Source organism: Labrus bergylta, chromosome 17 (genome assembly GCF_963930695.1).
Source record: "Labrus bergylta chromosome 17, fLabBer1.1, whole genome shotgun sequence".
Classification (NCBI taxonomy): Eukaryota; Metazoa; Chordata; class Actinopteri; order Labriformes; family Labridae; genus Labrus; species Labrus bergylta.
This window is the reverse complement of record NC_089211.1, coordinates 26,155,710-26,178,387: the sequence shown is the minus strand read 5'-3', so window position 1 is coordinate 26,178,387 and position 22,678 is coordinate 26,155,710. Positions and strand designations below refer to the sequence as shown.

The following is a 22,678-nucleotide window of genomic DNA, read 5'->3' as shown; positions in this document are numbered from 1 at the left end:
TGTAATGCATGCAATGAAAGTACCTAGTATTCCACCTGTATACTTAGAAACACTAAAATGTATAGAAGAGTAAATGTAAGTTTCAGAGAACTGCTGTGGGAGGAGGATACACTAGCTTGGTCTAAAACTGTCTTCCAGAATTCATAGAATCGTAGTTACAGACGTAACTCTCGATTTAGTCTGTGGCTTCCCTTCCTTCTGAGCCGGTGTGTAGAGTGACAAGCCTTTTGTTTCTCATGAAAACCTTTTTGGTCACCTGTGGTTTTGAGTTGTAACACGTTCTACATCGGAGGCCGTGTCCCGGCAGCAGAGGAGCACCCCCGACCTTCAGCGAGGTGATCAACACTACTACCAACCTTACTTACTTTGTCTATTTATCTTTTATATGTATATACACTTTTTATTTTTATTAATATTATATATATATTATTATATTGGTTTTTTTTGATAATTGATTCACTTGTTTCTATTTCTCTTCCTGCTCTTACCTTCTTATTGCTGTTCTCTTTTGATTTACTTTTATCTCTTTTAGTTTCTTACATCTTTTTAAATCTTTGGTTCCTCTTGGTCTCAGCTCGTGTTGTTGGGTTCTTGTGATGGTTCTTGTGATGGTTCTTGTGATGGTTCTTGTGATGGTTCTTATGATGGTTCTTGTGATGGTTCTTGTGATGGTTCTTGTGATGGTTCTTATGATGGTTCTTGTGATGGTTCTTGTGATGGTTCTTGTGATGGTTCTTATGATGGTTCTTGTGATGGTTCTTGTGATGGTTCTTGTGATGGTTCTTGTGATGGTTCTTGTGATGGTTCTTGTGATGGTTCTTATGATGGTTCTTGTGATGGTTCTTGTGATGTTCTTGTGATGGTTCTTGTGATGGTTCTTATGATGGTTCTTGTGATGGTTCTTGTGATGGTTCTTGTGATGGTTCTTATGATGTTTCTTATGATGGTTCTTATGAAGGTTCTTGTGATGGTTCTTGAGATGGTCTGGTTCTATATGTCTGTTGTGTATCGTGCACTTTGGGTTCTTTTCTGTTGAATTGTATTTAATTATTTTTAGTATTTAGTATTTGTTATGTTCTTGTTGTTGTTTATGTTCTTCTGTGTTTGGTTTAGTTTGTTCTTGTTTTTGCTGTTTGTCAAAGCACTTTGTAAACCTGTGTTTTTAAAAGGTGCTAAATAAACTTATTATTATTATTATTATAACTTTGAGAATATCGTTGTGCAAGAGCACCTTGTTCCCGAATTTCTTGTTTTGCATTCGAGTTTTGTTTGGGAATGCTTCTACTTCTCCTTTTGCTTCTTTGAAAACCTGAATGTGCAGCTTACGTTTCTTTACAGACGTCTCACATTCACAGTATTTATCTGGAGAGACGCAAACATTCAGAACTCGCTCTGTGAACGCTTTGATAGATAAAAGACGGGGAATGCAGAGGGATACGAGAATAAAGGCAGAAGAAGTCAGGTTCAATTTCAAACACACACACACACACACACACACACTAACATCCATGGTTTAAAACAGACATACACAAAGTTAAGCTTCAGTTAATTGCTTCTATTGTAGAGAAGTGTCAGCACAGCAGCATCCGTGCAATCCTGCAGCCATCCTAGAGAGGATAATCCCGGATACTGAGGCAGGCACCAGCAGCTCGCACTGAACAGCAAACACACACACACACACACACACACACACACACACACACACACACACACTTTTTCTCCTTCCTCTACACAGCCGCAGCGGGTCACAGAGGTCTGAGAGGACCTGCTGAGGTGGAGCCAGAACGACCTGCGCCTGCTTCACACGTCCTCCTTTGATGTCAACACACAGAGGAAGGTTACAGCCGAGTCCTCCACCTCACACACACACACACACACACACACACACACAGCTTTGAATAATTCACTGGGATGTTGTCGTCTCTGGTAAGTTTGACCATATGTCAGAGTGTGCAAGAGACCAAGACGCCACAGCTCACACTCCTGCTCCTAATGAGAGCAGGGGCTAATTGAGATGGCAGCTTGTGCATCATCTCCACAACACAAACAAGGACACACACACACACACCCACACACACACATACACACACACACACATACACACACACACACCCCTAACTCAACTGAAATATCCCTGCAGGATCTCCAGGATCTAGTCCTTTACATCATCTTGATTGAAAACCATTCTAGGGCTTTTGCTTGTTTTTAGCAATTTAACTACAAATTGCACATTCTTCAAACTAATGGGAGACATTTTTCAAAGCACACTGTAAGTGTGTTTTATTGATTTTAAACACTTCAGCGTCTCCGGGGTTCATTTACCAGAGCGGAATAAAGACAGAATTTAAAAATATGCAAACTTCACTGAGCTCCTCATTTTATCTGAAGAGAAATCTGCTGGAGCAGTCTTCTTCTGGAAACAAAAACCATACATCATAGTGTGACATCATAGTGTGACATCATAGTGTGACATCATAGTGTGACATCGTAGTATCACATCATAGTGTGACATCATAGTGTGACATCGTAGTATCACATCATAGTGTGACATCATAGTGTGACATCATAGTGTGACATCATAGTGTGACATCATAGCGTCACATCATAGTGTGACATCATAGTGTGACATCATAGTGTGACATCATAGCGTCACATCATAGCGTGACATCATAGTGTGACATCATAGTGTGACTACATAGTGTGACATCATAGTGTGACATCGTAGTATCACATCATAGTGTGACATCATAGCGTCACATCGTAGCGTGACATCATAGTGTGACATCGTAGTGTAACATCGTAGTGTGACATCGTAGCGTGACATCATAGTGTGACATCGTAGCGTGACATCATAGCGTGACATCGTAGCGTGACATCATAGTGTGACATCGTAGCGTGACATCGTAGCGTGACATCGTAGCGTGACATCGTAGCGTGACATCATAGCGTGACATCATAGCGTGACATCGTAGCGTGACATCGTAGCGTGACATCATAGCGTGACATCGTAGTGTGACATCATAGTGTGAAATCGTAGTGTGACATCATAGTGTGACATCGTAGCGTGACATCATAGTGTGACATCATAGCGTGACATCATAGCGTGACATCATCCAAAATGAGAAGTTACTGTAACGTGTAGTCAGTTAAATTAACTTTTTATTGAATGCAACTCAAATCTTCAACTCTGCAGATCAGATCTGCAGAAACACCAGGATAGTCTCAGAGTCCCTGCAGCTGCAATAATAGATCAACACAGACAGTTCAACAAAACAAAGTGGACTCCATGCTCTTCTTTCTGCACTGACCTGAAACCAGCAGAAAATCCACATTAAAACGTCTCTGCATGAGTTCTACACGAGAACAATGTCGAGTTAATCTGCTAACCATGCTAACCCGCCGCTCCGTTCGTTTCAATCCTGACGGCAGGTGTGCACTTCATCAGAGAACGCAGCATTATCTCTTCATTAAGAGCACAGTGATCTGTATAATCATGTTAATCAGGGGGATCATATTCAGGGGAGCTCTGCTGGAAATAAAAGGTTAAATCCCTCTAAGCCCACCTGTGCCTCACTGCTGCAGAGAGAAAGAGAGAGAGGGAGAGAGAGAGAGAGGAGAGAGAGAGAGAGAGAGAGAGGGGGAGAGAGAGAGAGAGAGGGAGAGAGAGAGAGAGAGAGAGAGAGAGAGAGAGAGAGAGAGAGAGACGCTGGGTCACCTCCAACTCTCCGACCCCGCTCGACTCCTGCAGAGAACCTCGTCTCCCTGAAACTTTTCCTCCTTTAAAATCTCTCAGTCTGAGATAAAAGCACGGCCTCTTGGTCCTCTGACACAAAAGTTCCCCTTGAACATCAGAGCAGATTCCTTTAGAGACAAACTCAGAATATTCTCTCACAACAACAACAGGAGTTCAATATCTGGTACAAGATCGACTCTTAAAGCTCTCTGACACAGATCCAGATACTTAAACTGTCTGAAGGTGCAAAAAGAAAAACCAGGACTGTCATTAATCACAGAAGATATAACACGTCTAAACGATTTACTCTAACAGCTAATTAACTACACTCTGACATCACACCTCACTGATAATGCTACACAACCTGACATGCTATCATGCTAACCTAAAGCTAAGTGTTGTTAGCGCTAAACACAGACATGTGCCATGCAACTGACAGTGAGTGACAGTCACAGTCTAATTAAATAACGACTCTCACTGTCATTACCAAGCTCTGTTCACGTGTAAACAAGCTGTTAGCATGGTAAGCTGGGGATTGAACCCCTGTCCTTCCAGTTGAGAGACGACTGACTCTACCACTAAGCAACAGCCGTGTAGTAACAGCAACCCCATGACCCCAACTCAGTCCTCGAGTCTACGGGTGGATTTGAGCATAAAGAGGAGAATGGTTGGCTGGTCCGGTTTGGGTTCCGGTGTGAAGCAAGTTCCAAGAACAGAGTAAGAAAAAGTAATTTGCTTCTGGGATTAAACTTGTCTTCTTCTAAAAAATAAATTGTTTGGTCATGAACGGGATGCAGAGGTGTGCAGATTAGAGTTAGAGTTAGGTTTGGATCAAGTTACCAAGAAAAAAGACCAGGATCTGATCCACAGTTAGTCTGGGACAACCTGAGACTCCAACCTGAGACTCCTGCAGCTCCTCGATGAGTTAACAGCTGCCAGAATGAACCAGAGTCCAGTTTTATCAAAACTGAAACAAACATAAACACAAGGCACCTGAACGAGAGGATAAAGACCCTAATGACCCCCCTCTGTCCTACTGATAAGTTCCTACAGCAGCCTTTCCCAAACTTAAAACTGCAGCGGCCCACTTTGAAATACAAAATGACTCCGGGGCCCGTTATAAAATAAAAGTTTTGACTACAGCTATCCCTTTCAGTCAGGGTAAATTATTGGACATGACAACATGATATCATGGGAAGAGAGACACAAAAGGTTACTAAACATTATGTCCATAAATAGTCATGACACACCTTACTAATCACTTAAAGGGTTGACTCATGGTGAATCATCATTATTGTGATATTTCTTTTATTTCTAATTGGTGGAGGGCTTTTCGCGGCCCACCTGCAGTACCCACACGGCCCACCAGGGGGATGCGGCCCACACTTTGGGAAGCACTGTCCTACAGTACGGCTCTTGGTTGCCAACACAACCAAAACAGCACCTTCAACAGACGCAGGCCGTGTTGTTGCGAGCTTCAGGTAGTGACAATGCTGATACTACCTACCCTACCTACCCTACCTACCCTACCTACCCTACCACCTGATCCCTAACGCCCCCCGCCAACTCAACCATGTAGACAACAAGATCTGGGACGTCACCGGGGGAAACCTCCCTTTACCGGTGGTATGTTTGTTTTGGAGGGGGGGATCTCTGATGATAACTCGGCTCCTGGTAAAACACCTGAAAGGAAGCAGCTCAGCGCGCAGCCCCCTCCTAGCTGCTTGGTCCCCTGAACATCAGGAGAGAAACACTGATTTGTATTCTAACCATATTATTCAGTGAGTTTTTTAACCAGCTGGTTTGTTTGTTTTGGAAAGGAGGAGACTTCTGTGGAAAAACGCTGAGGGGATGTTTCAGACTTTTTAGTTTGTGAAGTTGAAAGTCTGCCAAACTGTTGCTCATGCTGCTGCTCTTCATGCAGAAACACAAAGATGAAAAACAGGCGCAGAGATTTGACTGACACAGTGAGCTGAAGGGTTTCCTCTCAATGAATCTTTGACTTTAAGGGGTTGAGCCCTCACACAGGTTACACACATGAATCCAACATCAGCTCTACATAACAAGCTTTTGCATGATTCAGCTGCTTTTCCTCCTCAAACCTGCCTTCATGTCTCCTCTCTCCTCAGCCCCCGGTTCCCCCCGTTCTTCGTCTCTTTCTGATGCTTATACTCTCAAAAGTTTGCAGCCTGAGGAGGAAGTGGTTGTATAATAAGGCTAGAGTTACTCAGCCGTGAGAAACAATCTCCTCACTCCCATTTTTCTGCCCCTCTCACTCACGGGTAATAGGACGACACAAAAACACAGAGAGAGACGACTGAGCAAGGACGCGAGGAAAGGAAGCTGCAGATGAAAAAACAGGAGCGCTGATTTGATGAGAGGAGAAAGTGGAATTACAAAATGAACGAGTTCTGGGAGGAAAAGGGAAGAATCTATATATTTTTTTAAATGAAGCAGAAGTGAATGCACAACAAAGTTTGCAGAAACAGAGCGGGTCGATAAAGCAGCGCCGTCCTCTCTCTCTCTCTCTCTCTCTCTCTCTCTCTCTCGGAATCAAACCGCAGCCCAGCTGGAGCTCGACAATCTGCACTCAGCTGTCAAGCTGTCTTTCTGGCAGATTATCACTCTCACCCCGAGAAATTAGACCACGCAGTGATCCAGCCTATCTTCATACACAGGCACAATCCCAGCACTGATACACACACACACACACACACACACACACACACACACACACACACACACACACACACACACACACTCGCCCGCTCTGTGACATCACATCTCTGCTGGGTGATCTCATTAACCACAGACGCCAACAGAGAGATGAAACCAGTGATGCAGTACATGATACACAGCGTGTGTGTGTGTGTGTGTGTGTGTGTGTGTGTGTGTGTGTGTGTGTGTGTGTGTGTGTGTGTGTGTGTGTGTGATCTACAGATCGAACCTTTGTGCGTGAATGTGGGGAGAGACATGAGAGACGAGGATTAACAAGAGGACAGAAATCCTACTGGGAACTGACTGATGAATTCAAATAAACGTGTGTGTTAACGAGTGTGTGTGTGTGTGTGTGTGTGTGTGTGTGTGTGTGTGTGTGTGTGTGTGTGTGTGTGTGTGTGTGTGTGTGATGTGTAAATTATTAAAACCCACTGTAAAGACGTCCTCACTGAGAGTCACGGGACGTTCAAACACTCCAGCAGAGACGACGTGTCAGCTCAGATTTAAAAAACAAAATAAAATAAAAAAAGTTGAAGCAATGAAAGGGTTTTCATGTGAGGAGCTCAAATCACCGCACGAGGCCTGAACAGACACCATGAAGTCTCACCATGTACATCTTTTAGACTTCATTAAGCATGCTAACTGTTTCATGTTCTCAAGGCTGCATAAGACTCAGCTCTGTATTTCTCTCTGAATCACTCAGTGGATCAATAAAAGGTTCCAAACACACAGACGCTCTGAAACATCGTTTTCATAAAACAGACTCCCGCGTGTCACAATAAGTCACCAACATTAAAGACGACCCACATGCAGGACTAAAGGCAAAGATCCAGTAGAAACCATAAAGAGCCTCAAGAAAATCTGAAAAGGTCACATGGAAACACCAGGAGGGAAGACGACAAAAAGCAAGAAGTAACACAGAGAGTAGTGTTTTAGTCAAGACCACACCGACCGAGACCAACAGACCAGAGACCAGAGGGATCCGAGACTGAGTCAAGACTAAGGTAGGATCGAGAGAAAGACAAGACCAAGACCTTTAGAAATCGAGACCGAGTCAAGACCGAGACAAGACCAAGGCAGGGTGAGACCATAACTATCTCTGAAAAATCATCATCCAGTGTGCATCAAAACATTCACCCCCCGTACAGTGTGTGTCCATCCAGACATGAGCTAATCACACCTATTTGGTTTTTTGAACCAGGCTGTAAACATGTTCATCTCTGCTGTAAAAACAGGCTTTTTAGAATGGGTGTGTATGTGACTTCCTGTGCTTCTGCAGCCAGCCTCTAGTGGACACTCGAGGAACTGCAGGATTTTGCAATTTCAGCATCGGCTTCATTTTTTAACCACACGTGCTTCCACCGAGTTTGATGAACATCAGATCAGACAGTTTTTTTTTTAAATCCCCTGACAGAAACACAAACTACTGAGAACATGTTCTCATCTGCAGAAGTAAACAAGACTGTATGAAAACATTAAAAAAACTCTTATAGTTTACTCTCAGCTGAGGCAGATTAAAATAGCAATAGATAAAATCCAACCATTCTATTCGACAATTCTACAATTCACTTAGCAGACTCTTTTATCCAAAGCGACGTACATCAGAGAGTAAGAACAACACAAGCAAGGATCTAGAAAAAAGGGAACAATGTCAGTAAGAGCAAACGATCAGCTTTGAGTCTGATTGGACACACAGGTGCTGACAGGAAGTGACCAGAGGCAAAGCACAACATTGAGGGCAGTTCTTGAGAGCTCTAATCAGTATAGAAACCATCTTATAAGTCGTCGTTATCAAACAAAAACCATCGTCATTACCATCATCATCATCAATAATATGGAGACCATCATCATTAAGTTAGTAGGTATTCATGAAAGAGCTGGGTCTTTAGCTTTTTCTTAAAGGTGCAAACATAAAGGCAACAAAACATCCAGAGTTTGAGTCCCCAGCATTCCAGTAAAGACCCAAAACACTAAACTGCTTAATTTCAATGCAGCTCAAACATTCCTGCAGACAATATGTACCACCACATGTACCACCACATTAACAGATAAAATATGCTGGATTAACCCTTAAAGATCCTGTAAAATGAGCATTAAACTATCCAGACTTCCCCTCAAAGAAACTGAACGCTCCTCTTGACCTGTTTGGACTGCGAGCTCGAATAAGACTTCTCCTGAAAGCTAACGATCAGCAGTCAGAATGTGTCAATGTAAAAGCAAAGAAACTGTCAACAAAGCGTCAGATTCTGTTGCTTCGTCCTGCCTCCTGAGACACCCCCCCCCCCCCCACCCCCCCCCCCCCCCCCCACCCCCGCTGTGAGGTGCATGTGTGAACAACCTTCTCAGTGCAGCATCAATGAGCCCCAGCAGAAGCATCGACATGGAGCTCCAGCGTCGCCAGCAGCATCATTAAAATGATAACAATGATGCATCAGTATTCATGCATGTGCAGTAATTCATCAGAGAATAAAAAAAAAGAGCGAGGAGACATTCTTCTGGAAAAAAAGTGTGAATTCTGAGTTCACTATTTCATCATGAAAAATGCTAAAAAGAAACAACAGGCATGCAGCCGCCTTCCCTAAAGACACAGGAATATGAGGTAAGTGTGCCATTCTGCAAACTGAGTACATTTTAGGTTCCTAATAATACCTCAATGCTCCAATTTCTGTACTCAAATGTTGAATGCAGGATATCTACCTTTTGCTACTTTCACCAAATAACAACATGGAAGTTCTTCTTTGACCTCTGATTTTGACCCGGTGTTTTTTACAGTGTGCAGCATTTCTGCATAACAGCCAGTAAGCCCTCATTCATCGATATATTCCTCCTCCTCCACAGGAGTCTGACGACTGGTGCCTATCGGAGACAAACCGAGGTGTCTTGTATTTAGTGATTGTTCACAGGTAACACCCCCCCCCCCCCCCCCCCCCCCCCCCCTCAGTCCCATTCATCAGCCTGTCTGCACGTTTCAAACATTCACTTTCCTCTCGTCACTTTCTGCTCTTGTTCCACTGAAGGAATCCCCCCTCTCTGTCTCCACAAAACAATAACTGCAGAGCTTGTTGACAGGTCATCTCTCTCTTTCTCTCTCTCTCTCTTTCTCTCTTTCTGCATTCACTCCTCCTGATCGAGGCTCCCCACGCACACGAGTGGGCTCCGGTCCACATGGACTCTCTCTCTCTCTGGATGCCTGTGCAGCATTTTTGGCACACTGGTTGGGGCTGCTCGCGGAGTAAATAGCCTGCAACAACGTTTATTTCAAGACTTAAAAAAGGCTGCAACAGACTCCCCGCCTCTCCTCTCCCTCCTCTCCCTCCTCTCCTCTCCTCTCTCCTCCCACGATGCCTCCAAACAAACAAGGACGAGTTTTTTGTTTTGACCTGCTGTCGTTGTTTTTGAGACTCAGCCAAGAAACCGAGGACAAAGAGAGTGGAAAAACACGCACACACACACAAAAAGGAAACGAGCACGTACCTCCTGCTGAGACGCAGCTCCACAGCAGCAGCCCGATCCACAGCTCCGCGCGTAAGGTGATGCGGAGACGGTACCGGAGCGAGCAGGCGGCCGGCGGCATGGCGACACGAGCCGGTCCAGAGGAGAGCAGAGGAGAGGGTGTGTGTGTGTGTGTGTGGGTCTGCAGTGAGTCGTGCAGGTGGAGCCGGTACAGTTCGGTCTGGTACGGTATGAGGTCCGGATTAGAGAGCGCCGACGGTCCGCGTGTCAGCGCAGCATCCTCCTGACTGACTGCGAGCAGCGCCTCCTGCCTCCGATCTGTCCTCCTTTCTCCTCCGCGGATCTCTCTCTCTCTCTCTCTCTCTCTCTCTCTCTCTCTCTGTGCCCCCTCTCCCGCCTACCCCTCCACACACGCACACACACACACACACACACACACACACACACACACACACACACGCACACACACACACACACACACACACGCACACACACTACACCAACACAGACCTGACCTTAATGATAATGAAACTTTTGCACACTCACGTTGAAGGAGAGAGAGAGAGGGAGTGTGTTTATGTGTCAGGGTGACTGTTGTGGGCTGCAGGAAGATCAGGACACACTTACATAAGACACACACACACGCAAACACACACACGCAAACACACACACACACACACACACACACACACACACACACACACACACACAGAGAGAGAGAAAGCAACATTGTCCCATGTAGCTGAGATTTACTGACGGGATGTGTGTTGTGTACATGTGTGTGTTGTGTGTGTGTGTGTGTGTGTGTGTGTGTGTGTGTGTGTGTGTGTGTGTGTGTGTGTGTGTGTGTGTGTGTGTGTGTGTGTGTGTGTGTGAGTGTGTGTGTGTGTTGGAGGGTTGACTTACGAGCCCTCCCATCCTGGCTCTGTAATCTCTTTGAGTAGCTGTATTTCACTGTAGCAATCTTCTGCAATCCAAAGGATTAACTGAACACTCTGCAGGCTCATTAACGACCACAGACACACTGGACTCTAAATTATTTTATTATCATATTAGAAATGTTGCTGCAAATGCTGCACACACACACACCCACACTCACACACACAAACTAAACGCAGTGATGCAGAGAGCAGCTCAGACAACAAGGGAAGTGTTTCACTAACGATGAATGTGACGGGTTTTTGTGTTGTTGTCTTTGGTTCTATTGAGGACAGGGAAAGGTGATGAGTGTGAGAAAACATCTGTGAATATGAGAGTGAGAGATGAATTAAAAATGTAAACAACCTCATAACCTCTTTAAAGGCTTAATATGTGATTTTTTCACACTTATAATATAATATAATATAAATGAAGTATATCCTCTGAAAATAACTCTGTGAGTCATGACTGTCTACAATGGGTGTAACACCCGAGTCCCACTGTCTGTGATGTTTTCAGAGTTTTCAGAGTCCTATCTTCACTTTGTTTACATCGCCAGGACGGCCGGCTGGCTGACTCCTCCCCTCGTGTATAAAAGTTGTTTAATTGAAGGACTAGAGAAAAGAAGAATAACATACTGTACTCACTGCTTAACTGTGTTTCTAGATCACGCTCATTTCAGGTAAATTTACATGCAGTGTGAAGATAACAGCATAATAAAGATCACTAGCATTAGCATGCTAACACAACAATGCAGCGCGAGTTGTTTTGGTTTCATGCTGGTGCTCAAGGGCGACATCTGCTGGATCAAAAAATCACATATAAAGACTTTAATGGATTGAAAATACAAAACTAAATGGAGACAAATCATGAGCTCATCTCAACTACATTTAGATACTTTGATGTTTGTGCTTGAAGACGATGTGATTGGTGGAGATAGACGGAGGAAATAAATAAAATTGATTCCTGCGTTTTCAAACAGTTACTCATGGGTGAAGTTGCTCTTCTTGTGAGAGAACCTCGGCCTGCTGTCAATGTTACAATGTTCTAAAAACAGGCGAACAAGGCGGCAGCGCTCTGTGGACACGGGAGGAGTCATTGTACCATAAGATCGACTTTAAAACAACTGTTTCAAGGTGAAAATATTTTGATTTAAAGGGGATTAATATTCACAATCTTGATGGTGTAAAATTTGACGTGGCCCTTTTACTGTAGCTACCATTTTGTTCGGGTTGGTGGGGAGGGGGCACCAAACGTTTTTCTTCCTCTAAGCGGGGCATGACAGCAAACGATGGAGAACCACTGACCTAAAATGACTATATTCTCTCACAGTATTACAACTTTATTTCACTTATTTTCCTTTAACATGTGGCCCTAATACTCAGTCCTGGCTGCACTAACTGATCTTTTTTTTTTTTTAGGCTACTGTTCTTTACCGTGGAAAAAACCGCCTCTGCGGCTGAAAACAACTGAGAGCTGTGAGATTGAACCAAAGCAGTGAAGTACCAACAACCAAAATAACAAGCTAAAGAAAGCCAAGAGAGATCTTAAGGGAAGTGCTGCATTGATGGTCATCTCCAGAACTCTCTCCTGCACGTATCTGAGCTTCACTTTGCTTTTATCTGTGTCAGCAGCAGTTTTATATGAAAAAATAACAATATATTTGTAAAACAGGCTCCAGACTGCACTCTCTCTCTCTCTCCCTGCCTGTCTATAATGCATGAATAAAAGCTTATCAATAATTCAGTGACATCACATTTTAAAAAAGCTCTTCAGCCAGACAGATAGGAACCCAGATAAGATCCCTGTCCGTCTGTCTGTCCGTCTATCCGTCCGTCTATCTGTCCATCTATCTGTCTGTCTCACTGACAGTGTGTGTGGAGTTTTACTGTTGACTTCTAGTAGGAACGAAGTAACACACACACCTCATTAGCCCGCTCTGCTACCACAGCTGTCTTGCCCTTCTCTGCATGATTTTTCACTTGTAACTCCGAGCTGACGACACACTCAGACGTGCTGACAGGGGGAAAACAGAGAGTAAACACGGGGAAATAACTCAAGAAACTTCAAGAAGCAGGACATGACTTGTTTACAAAAAAGAAACAACTAGTGCTTCTGTCCAGTCACAGCTCGCTGGAAATATACGAGGCAGCAAAACCGCAGCATCGATATGGAAGTAAAAACAGGCCATAAGTTTGAGTTTAACAAGCAGCTGTGACATTTAATCAGTTCTTTATAGCAATTTCTCAGAGTAAATGTTTGCTATAATGAAATAGTCACATTTCTTTATTTTTCTGCTAGCAAGTCTATTTGTTTTAGCACATCTTTGCACACCATATACTTGTGTGACAATGTTTTTGGCTTGGTTTTTCTTAAAGGTCACATGTTCTCGCCTCAGAGCTCCTCAAAACATGTGTGTGAAGTTTCTTGTTCTAAATCCACTCTGATCCTGTATTTGATCATGTCTATAAACACCTATTAACCTATAAACACACTATTTCAGCCCTGCTCAGTACAGGCTGTTTCTGTGTCTGTACCTTTAAATATGTAAATGAGCTGTGTCTGAACACGCCCCCTCTCTGGAAGGTCTTGGGAGTACTCGGGCTTTCTCGCTCCATGTCCTATTGTTTACGGTGAGAAGGCAGACTCAGAGGGCAGAACAAACACCTAGCTGTGGGAGTGTCACCCACCTGGGGGAGGGGCTACTGCCCTTTGTGATGTCATGAAGGGAAAATCTCCAAACGGCCTGTTTGAGCACACATTTTCTGAAAAGTGGAGCAGGCAGAAGACAGAGAGGATGGACTTTTCTCATCATTGGGGGAAGCCTTTTGACCTTTAAAATAAGCTGAATTACTTGGAGCAAACATCCCTGTCTGCATAGCTGTGTAGCCTAGCTTCAGTGCCTGCACTCTGCAGAATCTCTCCTTAAAGGGACCATTACCGGCATTGTCCATGGTTAATAAACATACTATTGACAAGTACATCATGCAACCCCACTTCATGAAATCAGAACTATCACTTTAAGGTTTAAAACCCTGAAAATTAACACCAGACTTCCTCACTGTAACATCAGTGCATCATCTGCATACAGTGTTATCCCTCTGCTAATGTCCTGTCATGTTGTCACAGGACCATGGTCCACATGAGTTTGTATATATTGGATATTTTGTAGTCTATTTAGAAGGTATTTGGTCAAGCACTCTGTCATTTCCTGATTTAGTCTGTTTTCATGTATTTTTAAAAACTTTGCTGTGTTGTGTTGTTTTTATCTGAAGCATGATGAATCTCCCATCTGCCCAACAAATGTACCTTTTGTAGATACAAATACAAATGCCTTAAAACGTATTTTCTATTGTGATGCGTAACCCATGAATCTAAGAAGAACTTCACCTGAATTCTCAATCATCATCGAGATACAAAACGTCTTTTAAAATCTCAACAGTGGTTGTATCTTTGGGGGGTAACAAGATCTAAGCAAGTGCTTTCTTGTATTTTATCATAATAGATGATTAAAACTATGAAAACGAGAGCCTAGGTCTATGAATATCCTCACTGTAACGTCAGTACATCATCTGCATACAGAGTTATCCCCCTGCTAACGTCCTGTCATCCAGAGACTCTGAACAGGCTCATTGTCCACATGAATAAGCTCTCTGATTTCTGCTCCTCTGTGCTCAAACAGTAAGCTCTGTGTGTTCGCTGTGTGGCTGTGTGCCAACAGACAGAACACTGTCTCCTCCATCTCTGATACCCAAAGAATAAAATGATTAGACAGCGGCTTCTGAAGGAGAGGAGATATTATTATTTCTGGGAGAGATCAGCCCCCTCCCTCGCTCGCTCGCCCGTTCTCTGTGTCATCCGTCCTCATCCCCGCTCATTCCCCCTCCGTCTAATCCCTCCCCCATCTTCCATCTCACCCCCAATCTCATCTCTTTTATCTCTCTCCTTTTCCTCCCATTGCTCCTGGTTCTCACGCTGCTGTTGTGTGTTTCCTTCACAGATACATGTGAGAGGAGGATAAGCCTCCGCAGTGAGCCGGGCTCAGCGACAGCCTGCTCCATGCTTCTCTCGTTAGCACTGCCAGGCAGAGGAGCAGAGGTCACATTGAACCATGGGTAAACAAAAAAAAGAAAAATGTGCTTTTTAAGAATCTAAGAACATGATGAAAGTCATATTCATCTCACCATGATAAATGAAAAAGGTGGATGACAGCAGATATACAATAAATCATAACTTTAAAATTAAAGATAAAAAAAATGTCCAGGATGTCATGACTCAGTAAACTCATGGAAAAGAGGGTGAAGGACCCAAATGCAGAAATAAACTCTGAACATAAGAAATGGTTGGTGAACTTTAAACGTGACTTTGAACCAACTCCTTACTCCAGACTCTGTCAGGATCATCATCCTTTTTATGAAATTCACAGTATGAGACAAAATGTCTCGTACTCATCACGCAGTGATCAAGCAGTGAAGAGGATTTTGTGCTTCTTTCACGCCTTGAAAAAAAACAACGTGGTCTGTCCACAAGACAAGACAAGAGCGAGGAGAGTTTGACCTGTTGATGAAAGTGTTTCACCTGATGATAAAGGAGAGTTTCAACTGTGGGTAAAAGAGAGTTTCACTTGTCTATAAAGGAGAGTTTCACCTGTCCATAAAGGAGAGTTTCACCCAATCGTTAAAGGAGAGTTTCACCCGTCGGTAAAGGAGAGTTTCACTTGTCTATAAAAGAGAGTTTCACCCGTCGGTAAAGGAGAGTTTCACCTGTCTATAAAGGAGAGTTTCACCCGTCTATAAAGGAGAGTTTCACCCGTCGGTAAAGGAGAGTTTCACCTGTCTATAAAGGAGAGTTTCACCTGTCGGTAAAGGAGAGTTTCACCTGTCTATAAAGGAGAGTTTCACCTGTCGGTAAAGGAGAGTTTCACCTGTCTATAAAGGAGAGTTTCACCTGTCGGTGAAGGAGAGTTTCACCTGTCTATAAAGGAGAGTTTCACCTGTCTATAAAGGAGAGTTTCACCTGTCTATAAAGGAGAGTTTCACCTGTCGGTGAAGGAGAGTTTCACCTGTCTATAAAGGAGAGTTTCACCTGTCTGTAAAGGAGAGTTTCACCCGTCTATAAAGGAGAGTTTCACCCGTCGGTAAAGGAGAGTTTCACCCGTCTATAAAGGAGAGTTTCACCCGTCTATAAAGGAGAGTTTCACCCGTCGATAAAGGAGAGTTTCACCTGTCTGTAAAGGAGAGTTTCACCCGTCGGTAAAGGAGAGTTTCACCCGTCGATAAAGGAGAGTTTCACCCGTCTGTAAAGGAGAGTTTCACCCGTCGATAAAGGAGAGTTTCACCCGTCTGTAAAGGAGAGTTTCACCCGTCGATAAAGGAGAGTTTCACCCGTCGATAAAGGAGAGTTTCACCCGTCTATAAAGGAGAGTTTCACCCATCGGTAAAGGAGAGTTTCACCCGTCTATAAAGGAGAGTTTCACCCGTCGGTAAAGGAGAGTTTCACCCGTCGGTAAAGGAGAGTTTCACCCGTTGGTAAAGGAGAGTTTCACCCGTCTATAAAGGAGAGTTTCACCCGTCGATAAAGGAGAGTTTCACCTGTCACCTTACGCTCTGCTCACCAAACTATACTGACCCAAACCGGTCTGCATGGTGGAAACGTGGCTGAACTTCTACATGACCTAGACAGAGGTCACGAAGCAGTACTTCTTATTTTACAGAGATAAATAACAGAGTACACATCCTAAGGAAGTTAATCATGTTTTAGAAAGGGAGGACGAGCAGGGCAGAGCAGCGACCGCCAAACAATCTTATTCCAGATGTTCAAAATGATAAGATTTCTGTAGCATATCCCCTAGAATACAAGATCCATACATTGCAAAGATTGCAGATCTGGCAGAAGACATCACGGTATTATCAGGCAGCTGCATATAGATGTGTGATTATATCATTTTCTCTTCTCTGCACTGCTGACTCTGCAGAGATTTAGAGCAGACATGGATTTTTATCGAAAAGCAAATGTTTGGATGCAAATGCAAGAGTCAAAGGTAAGGAAGAGGCTCTTGTGCCTGATTAATCTCTTGCTATTTTGTCCCTTCAGGGTCACCGTAGATAGTGGTCCTCAGTGTCTCCCTGTAGTCTCAGTGATGTAAAAGAAGCACACTGAGAAGGAGAAGAAAGAAGGAGCTGACGAGTCCAAAGTCATATCCACCTTATGACATCACACATTGACCTTTGTTACCGTTCTGTACCGTCTGATGCATTGTGGGAGAGTCTGAGGGTGTCTGATGCATTGTGGGTGATGGATGGAGTTTGGGATTGTCAGGCTGAAAAGAGGGACAGAGTGTAAAAGCAGAACTGAAGCAGACTGTGACTGATTATATTAGCAAACAATCACGGCTCCTAGACGTTACATTTATATTCTAGTAATTTGCAAAACCATTAGAGTGTTTTGTTAGGGACGTACTGCTTCAAGGATTACGTGTTTATCAACATAATGAGTCAGAGAAGAAGCATTAAGTGTTTTGTTCCAGTCGCTGACTTCAAGCTTTTGACATAATTGTCTGAAAATTGTCCCCCAACAGATGCACCATTTCTTCCCTGTTTGTAATAAAGAACTACAGAGAGGAGCTGTTTAGTAAATCATTACATTATGCTACATATTTATAGACTATAAGACACTGTATGTGTTCAATATAGGAGCTGAAAGGCTTGAAGCCGAGAGCAGGAACAGAAAGTGAGACAGTTCAGAGTCTGACTCATGCATATGGTTGGTTCTCTCTTCTACCAGCACATTACAATATGCAATTCTTCAAGTGTTACTATGAGACAAGTATATAAATGTCACTCAGCCTCCCATTGGCTCGAGGTGAATTCTCTTGATTATAGCCCTGCCAGCACACTGAGGCTGAGAGGCAGCCCCGCCCCCTTAGGTGCGATGAGTCTAGGTGCAAAATTTCGAAGTGTCGTCCCAAGGTAATGAGAAGATTCTCAAAATCATGAAAATCGAAATGAATCTCTTGTCAGCTGTTGTCAGACTGTAGCAGCGTTTGACGTCAGCTGGGATGTTGTTTACTTCCTCGTTCCAAAACTAGAAACCAGCTTAGCCTGGTGTACTGCAGAGTAACCCCCGACTGGAGGTCATACTAGAGACTACTGTGACTCCCAGTATGCAGTGTGCAGTTTTAAGTTTGACAGTATGTTGAAGTGTTGCAGCACTCAAAATCAGCCTTGGTCTTGAGACCACTTTTTGAAGGTCTCGTCTCGGGATCTAAAGCATTTGTACTCGGTCTTGTCTCGGTCTCGGGGCGCGGTCTCACTGGCCATCCGTACCGTGCTGTAGTCAAGCACGATTGCCCCCCCCCCCCCTGCTGCGCCATTCCCACCCTGGCCGGCACAAAGCACAATTACCTCTTGGACATAAAGTCGTAATACAACACACGTTTTATGTTATTATGAAGCGTGCTCAGTTCACAAACAGGCGGACGAGAGAGAGATAGAGAGAGAGAGAGAGAGAGAGAGAGATAGAGAGAGAGAGAGAGAGATAGAGAGAGAGAAAAAGAGACGCGCAGTCGAGTCCATGCCCGCACATCGGAGAACAACACAGAGAACATGACAGCTACTTTGTGTCTTATATTGAGTCATGTTAGTCAGATACCGATATGAAACTCTGGATTTCTCCATAATGAAGGCTGTCAGCGTTGTGTACCTGTGAGCTTGTGCTCGTGCATGAAGTGTACCGTGCCGAAGCACACCTCTCCGAAGTGTGCCAAAGCCAAGGAAGTGCACCGTGCCTGAGCACAATGAGCACGATGTTTTGTGAAAATGTCCTTTTTTGGCATAAAATGTGAACAAAATGTGTCAGTCAGACGTCCTGGTCCTGAGTGTCATGTCACTCACTCAGCAGCATCATACTCTCATCGATGAAACACAACGTTGTTAAACTGACGTAACAAAAGGTTGTTCTGACTGTTTTTTGCAGTTTGCAGTGTGAGAGCATACTCATGTTTTCATTCAGAAGTCTGTCATCCTGGTATCTTTTTGGCTGATTTGTTTTTTGTACAGTTTCATAAGATTAGCTCACAATAGAGCAATTGCAGAACTTTTTCGACCCTCATCCTCCAACCAAAAGAGCTTTAGTCCCCTGACCACTCAGGCAGCAGCGTGTGGGTCACGAAGAGAGACAGCCAAAACAAATATGTGGTTTAAAAAATTGATTTCTCCGAGACGTGATGCTCGAGGAGTCGAGTTTGAGATCATTTCTGCTGACGAGCAGGAAAACAGAACAAAAATAGACAAACAGCAACAACAGACAAATAACACAGTGCACCCACTCTCTGTATTGTGCACACTGACTTACTTAGACTACAGTTTCCTCCACACAATGCCCACTGCACATAAAGCTGCTGGGACAATATTTTAGGTCAGTGAGCAGCACAGTGTCCACACCGAGCTCGTCCTCCTTCCTCACCGTGTCTGGGGCATAAAAATGACCAACAAACCGTCCTTTATTATCTGCACAACACAATGTATGCCCTCAGACACACAAGCTGCTTCCTGCACACAGTGTCGGAGAAAGACGCCCCGAGGCGATGAAGATTTACTCAAGTGGAGATCCTCCGGAGCTCCTCTATTGTTAAGATTCCCTAACAAAGCGAGGTTTGGCTGCAGCGGCCTGCAGCAGTCAGATTACACACAATGGGAGAGCTACAGCCAACATGATTCTGCCTGCACAAACACAACCTGATCTACGGTCTGAATTACTTAGCATACAGCAGACAATCAATTATTGAACGCTTGGTTTTAATTTTATTTGCCTTCCCTCATCAATTTCATTAACAGGACTCCGGGAGCATGAAGAGGATTTATTTAAAGTCGTTAACGGCGGCCAGGACGGCGTGTGTGCGCTCGCAGGACTCGATCTATGAGGCATCGGAAAGTGAGAGAACAGCAGCTCTGTGACGCGGCGGCCATTACTGTAAATCATACAGCAATTACAAGTGAGGACAATCAGGCTCCATATCCATAATTTGTGCAGGGTGAGGACGCAGGAGTGAGATTGTGTCGCAGCAGAGATGTAATCACAGACGAAGGTCTCCTACTGAGGTGGCATACCTAATGTGCAGCTGTTCTGCTGCTCCTAATGAGAGCTGGCTGCTCATTGGCTTCATATCTGCACCGCCATCATGGAGGGAATACAGATTACACACACACACACACACACACACACACACACACACACGTCCTGTCAGCTTTAAGTGAAGACAACATGTGACCTGTGTGTCAGTGCTCTCTGTAACATGATCATCCATCACTGTCACATATAAATCATGCACGTCGTTTATGTTTACTAACATGCACCGACTGAATGCTTCAATACATTTTATTTGAGAGGTGAATTTTCTTCTTTTTTTTTAGATTTTCTTTTTGGGCTTTTTGTGCCTTTAATGGAAAGATAGGACAGTGGAGAGAGTCAGAAATCAGGGAGAGAGAGAGAGTAGGGAATGACATGCGGCAAAGGAGCCACAGGTGGATTTGAACCTGGGCCGCCTGCCTGGACACATGGGGCACGTGCACTAACCACTGTGCCACCAGCGCTCCTTGACAAATGATTTTGAGAGGTGGGTTGTTTTCCTGATGAAGCAGCAGGAGCAACTTGGAGTTGAGTGTCTTGCCCAACGACACATCAGACATGTGGCTGCAGGAGCCGGGGATCGAACCCCCAGAAGGGAAGGAAATCACAACTAAGATATGTAGATATGTTTGTTGGAAAATGTATTCAAGGTCGTATTCTAGAAGTAAGTCAGTATGATGCATCGTGTTCTCACTAAAACGTTACCTGGTGGACAGAGGAGTTTAAGAAACAGACTGAAATAAATACTGTGAAGTCTTCATAACCTTTAAAAGCAGATGAGACCATAGGCAACACGACTCATTCTTTCTGTAGTTTAGTTGTGAATCCTGAAACGCAGCGTGCTGTCAATCACTGCCAGCAAGCACAGTCGGGGGGTGATGTGCAGTGATTGACAGCACGCTACCGCAAACAGCCTTTGTTTACATTCCAACAGAGAAGATTCTCGATGGTCGATACATTTAACTGTTAACAGAAAGCAGGATGAAACAGTTTTTTTTGTTTATGACACTACCTACACATGTACAGGACAAAATCATCTCCCGCTTTTTCCCGTTCAGGGTCGCAGGGGGCTGGAGCCAATCCCAGCTGTCTCTGGGCGAGAGGCGGGGTTACACCTGGGCTGGTCGTCAGTCAATCACAGAGCTGACCTAAAGAGACAGACAAACTTTCACCCTCACCTACGGGCAATTTAGAGTCAGCAGTTAACCTAACGAGCATGTCTTTGGACTGTGGGAGGAAGCCGGAGTACCAGGAGAGAACCCACACATGAACGAGGAGAACATCCTCACAGAGAGACTCCTGAAGGACGGGGATTCAAACCAGGAACTCGTCTATCGGTTTGTCCACAAGGGGAGCCAAAATCAACACAAACTGAAAGTTCCCAGGAGGAGGTTCAAAGCGTGCGACTACGGCGGAGGATTAGGGTCATGTTTAAAAATTTATTTTTTAAATTTCGAGATTAAACTCGTAAATTTTATGACTTTAATCTTGAATTTTTTTTTTTTTTTTTTTTAACGTGGCCCTAATCCTCCGTCGTATGCGACAGAGATAGGAACTTTCTTTACGTTTTAATGTTCAACATGTAGAATTTTATGACAATGCAGCTGCCATTAAAGAACCGCCATGACAGCCAGAATGTTTATTGTTGCCATGGAAACATCGGATGTTAACGTCAAATACCACTGCAAAAGGAAGAGTGAGCTGCTGCTGCCTCGACGTCCCCCGTTTGTTACTGTAGTATTGACTGAGAGCCCCCTGGTGGCTTAATCTACATACTGTATCTTTAATGCACTTTAACAAGAGAAGCCATCTTTATTAACACAATCCTTTGTTTTTATACTTTTTATAAAGTCGTTAAAATAAGAGAAAAGAATCAAAACATGAAGAAGTAATCAGACTCTAAAGCAGAGAGGTCTGCATACCAAGAGCGTCGAACAACGGAAAGAAAAACAACAGCAAAGCAGCAACATCACACACACACACACACACACACACACACACACACACACACACACACACACACACACACACACTCACACACACACACTCACACTCACACACACACACACACACACACACACACACACTCTCTGCAGGCTGTTGGGACATGAGGTTGATCACGTCTGTTTGCAGGAGAGTAAATGGTTTGATTTCACAGTCTGAAGGTTAATCTCCTGTTTCTCTGGTTTTAAAGCTGCAGAGTCGTCCAGGACAAAGATCAGAGCTGACTGACACTGACAGTTCAGAGTGAAGTTGATATAGAAAATAAAGTCTCTCACAGCTTCTTGCAGGTCGACATGGTCATGAGCAGAAAGACCAAGTGGGTCAAGATAAAACATGGGGCTGTTTTCTACTTTACTAGTTGTGTGTACTGATTTCACCAAATTGTAGTATGCAACAAATGTGAGATCTTCAGTTTGCCAACATGACCCAGATGTCGTTCTGATTCAGGAAACATCTACAGTCTGCTTCAGACCAGCCTCCCTCACTTACCGTTTCCCACAATGCAAAGCGTCAGGTCAAAGATGGAAATGACGGTCAGCAGCGTCCAATCGTAACAGAGGAAATAATCACAATCAGATCAAACCACACAAAGAAACCACCAGTTGAATCTCTCGTCAGCTTTTTTCAGACTGTAAGTGGACGCTACACTGTAGCAGCGTTTGACGTCAGCTGGGCTGTTGTTTACTTCCTCATTCCAAGACCAGAAACCAGTTTAGCCTGGTGTAC

General features: G+C 44.0%; 1 protein-coding gene and 1 long non-coding RNA gene across 2 annotated transcripts in view; one reads left to right on the top strand and one right to left on the bottom strand.

Annotated features, from left to right (window-relative positions):
* Positions 1-10,419, bottom strand: part of LOC109976846 (seizure 6-like protein) — a gene marked incomplete in the record, with an annotated part of 66,800 nt that extends 56,381 nt beyond the window's left edge. The window contains 1 exon segment of the mRNA XM_065965851.1: positions 9,926-10,419. Coding sequence (XP_065821923.1) covers positions 9,926-10,025 — 100 coding nt within the window.
* Positions 10,420-10,584: 165 nt separating this feature from the next.
* Positions 10,585-21,367, top strand: LOC136183171 (uncharacterized). Its single transcript, XR_010669007.1, has 3 exons — positions 10,585-14,937; positions 19,657-19,814; positions 21,007-21,367. It is a non-coding gene; the product is annotated as an uncharacterized lncRNA (long non-coding RNA).
* Positions 21,368-22,678: the final 1,311 nt, after the last annotated feature.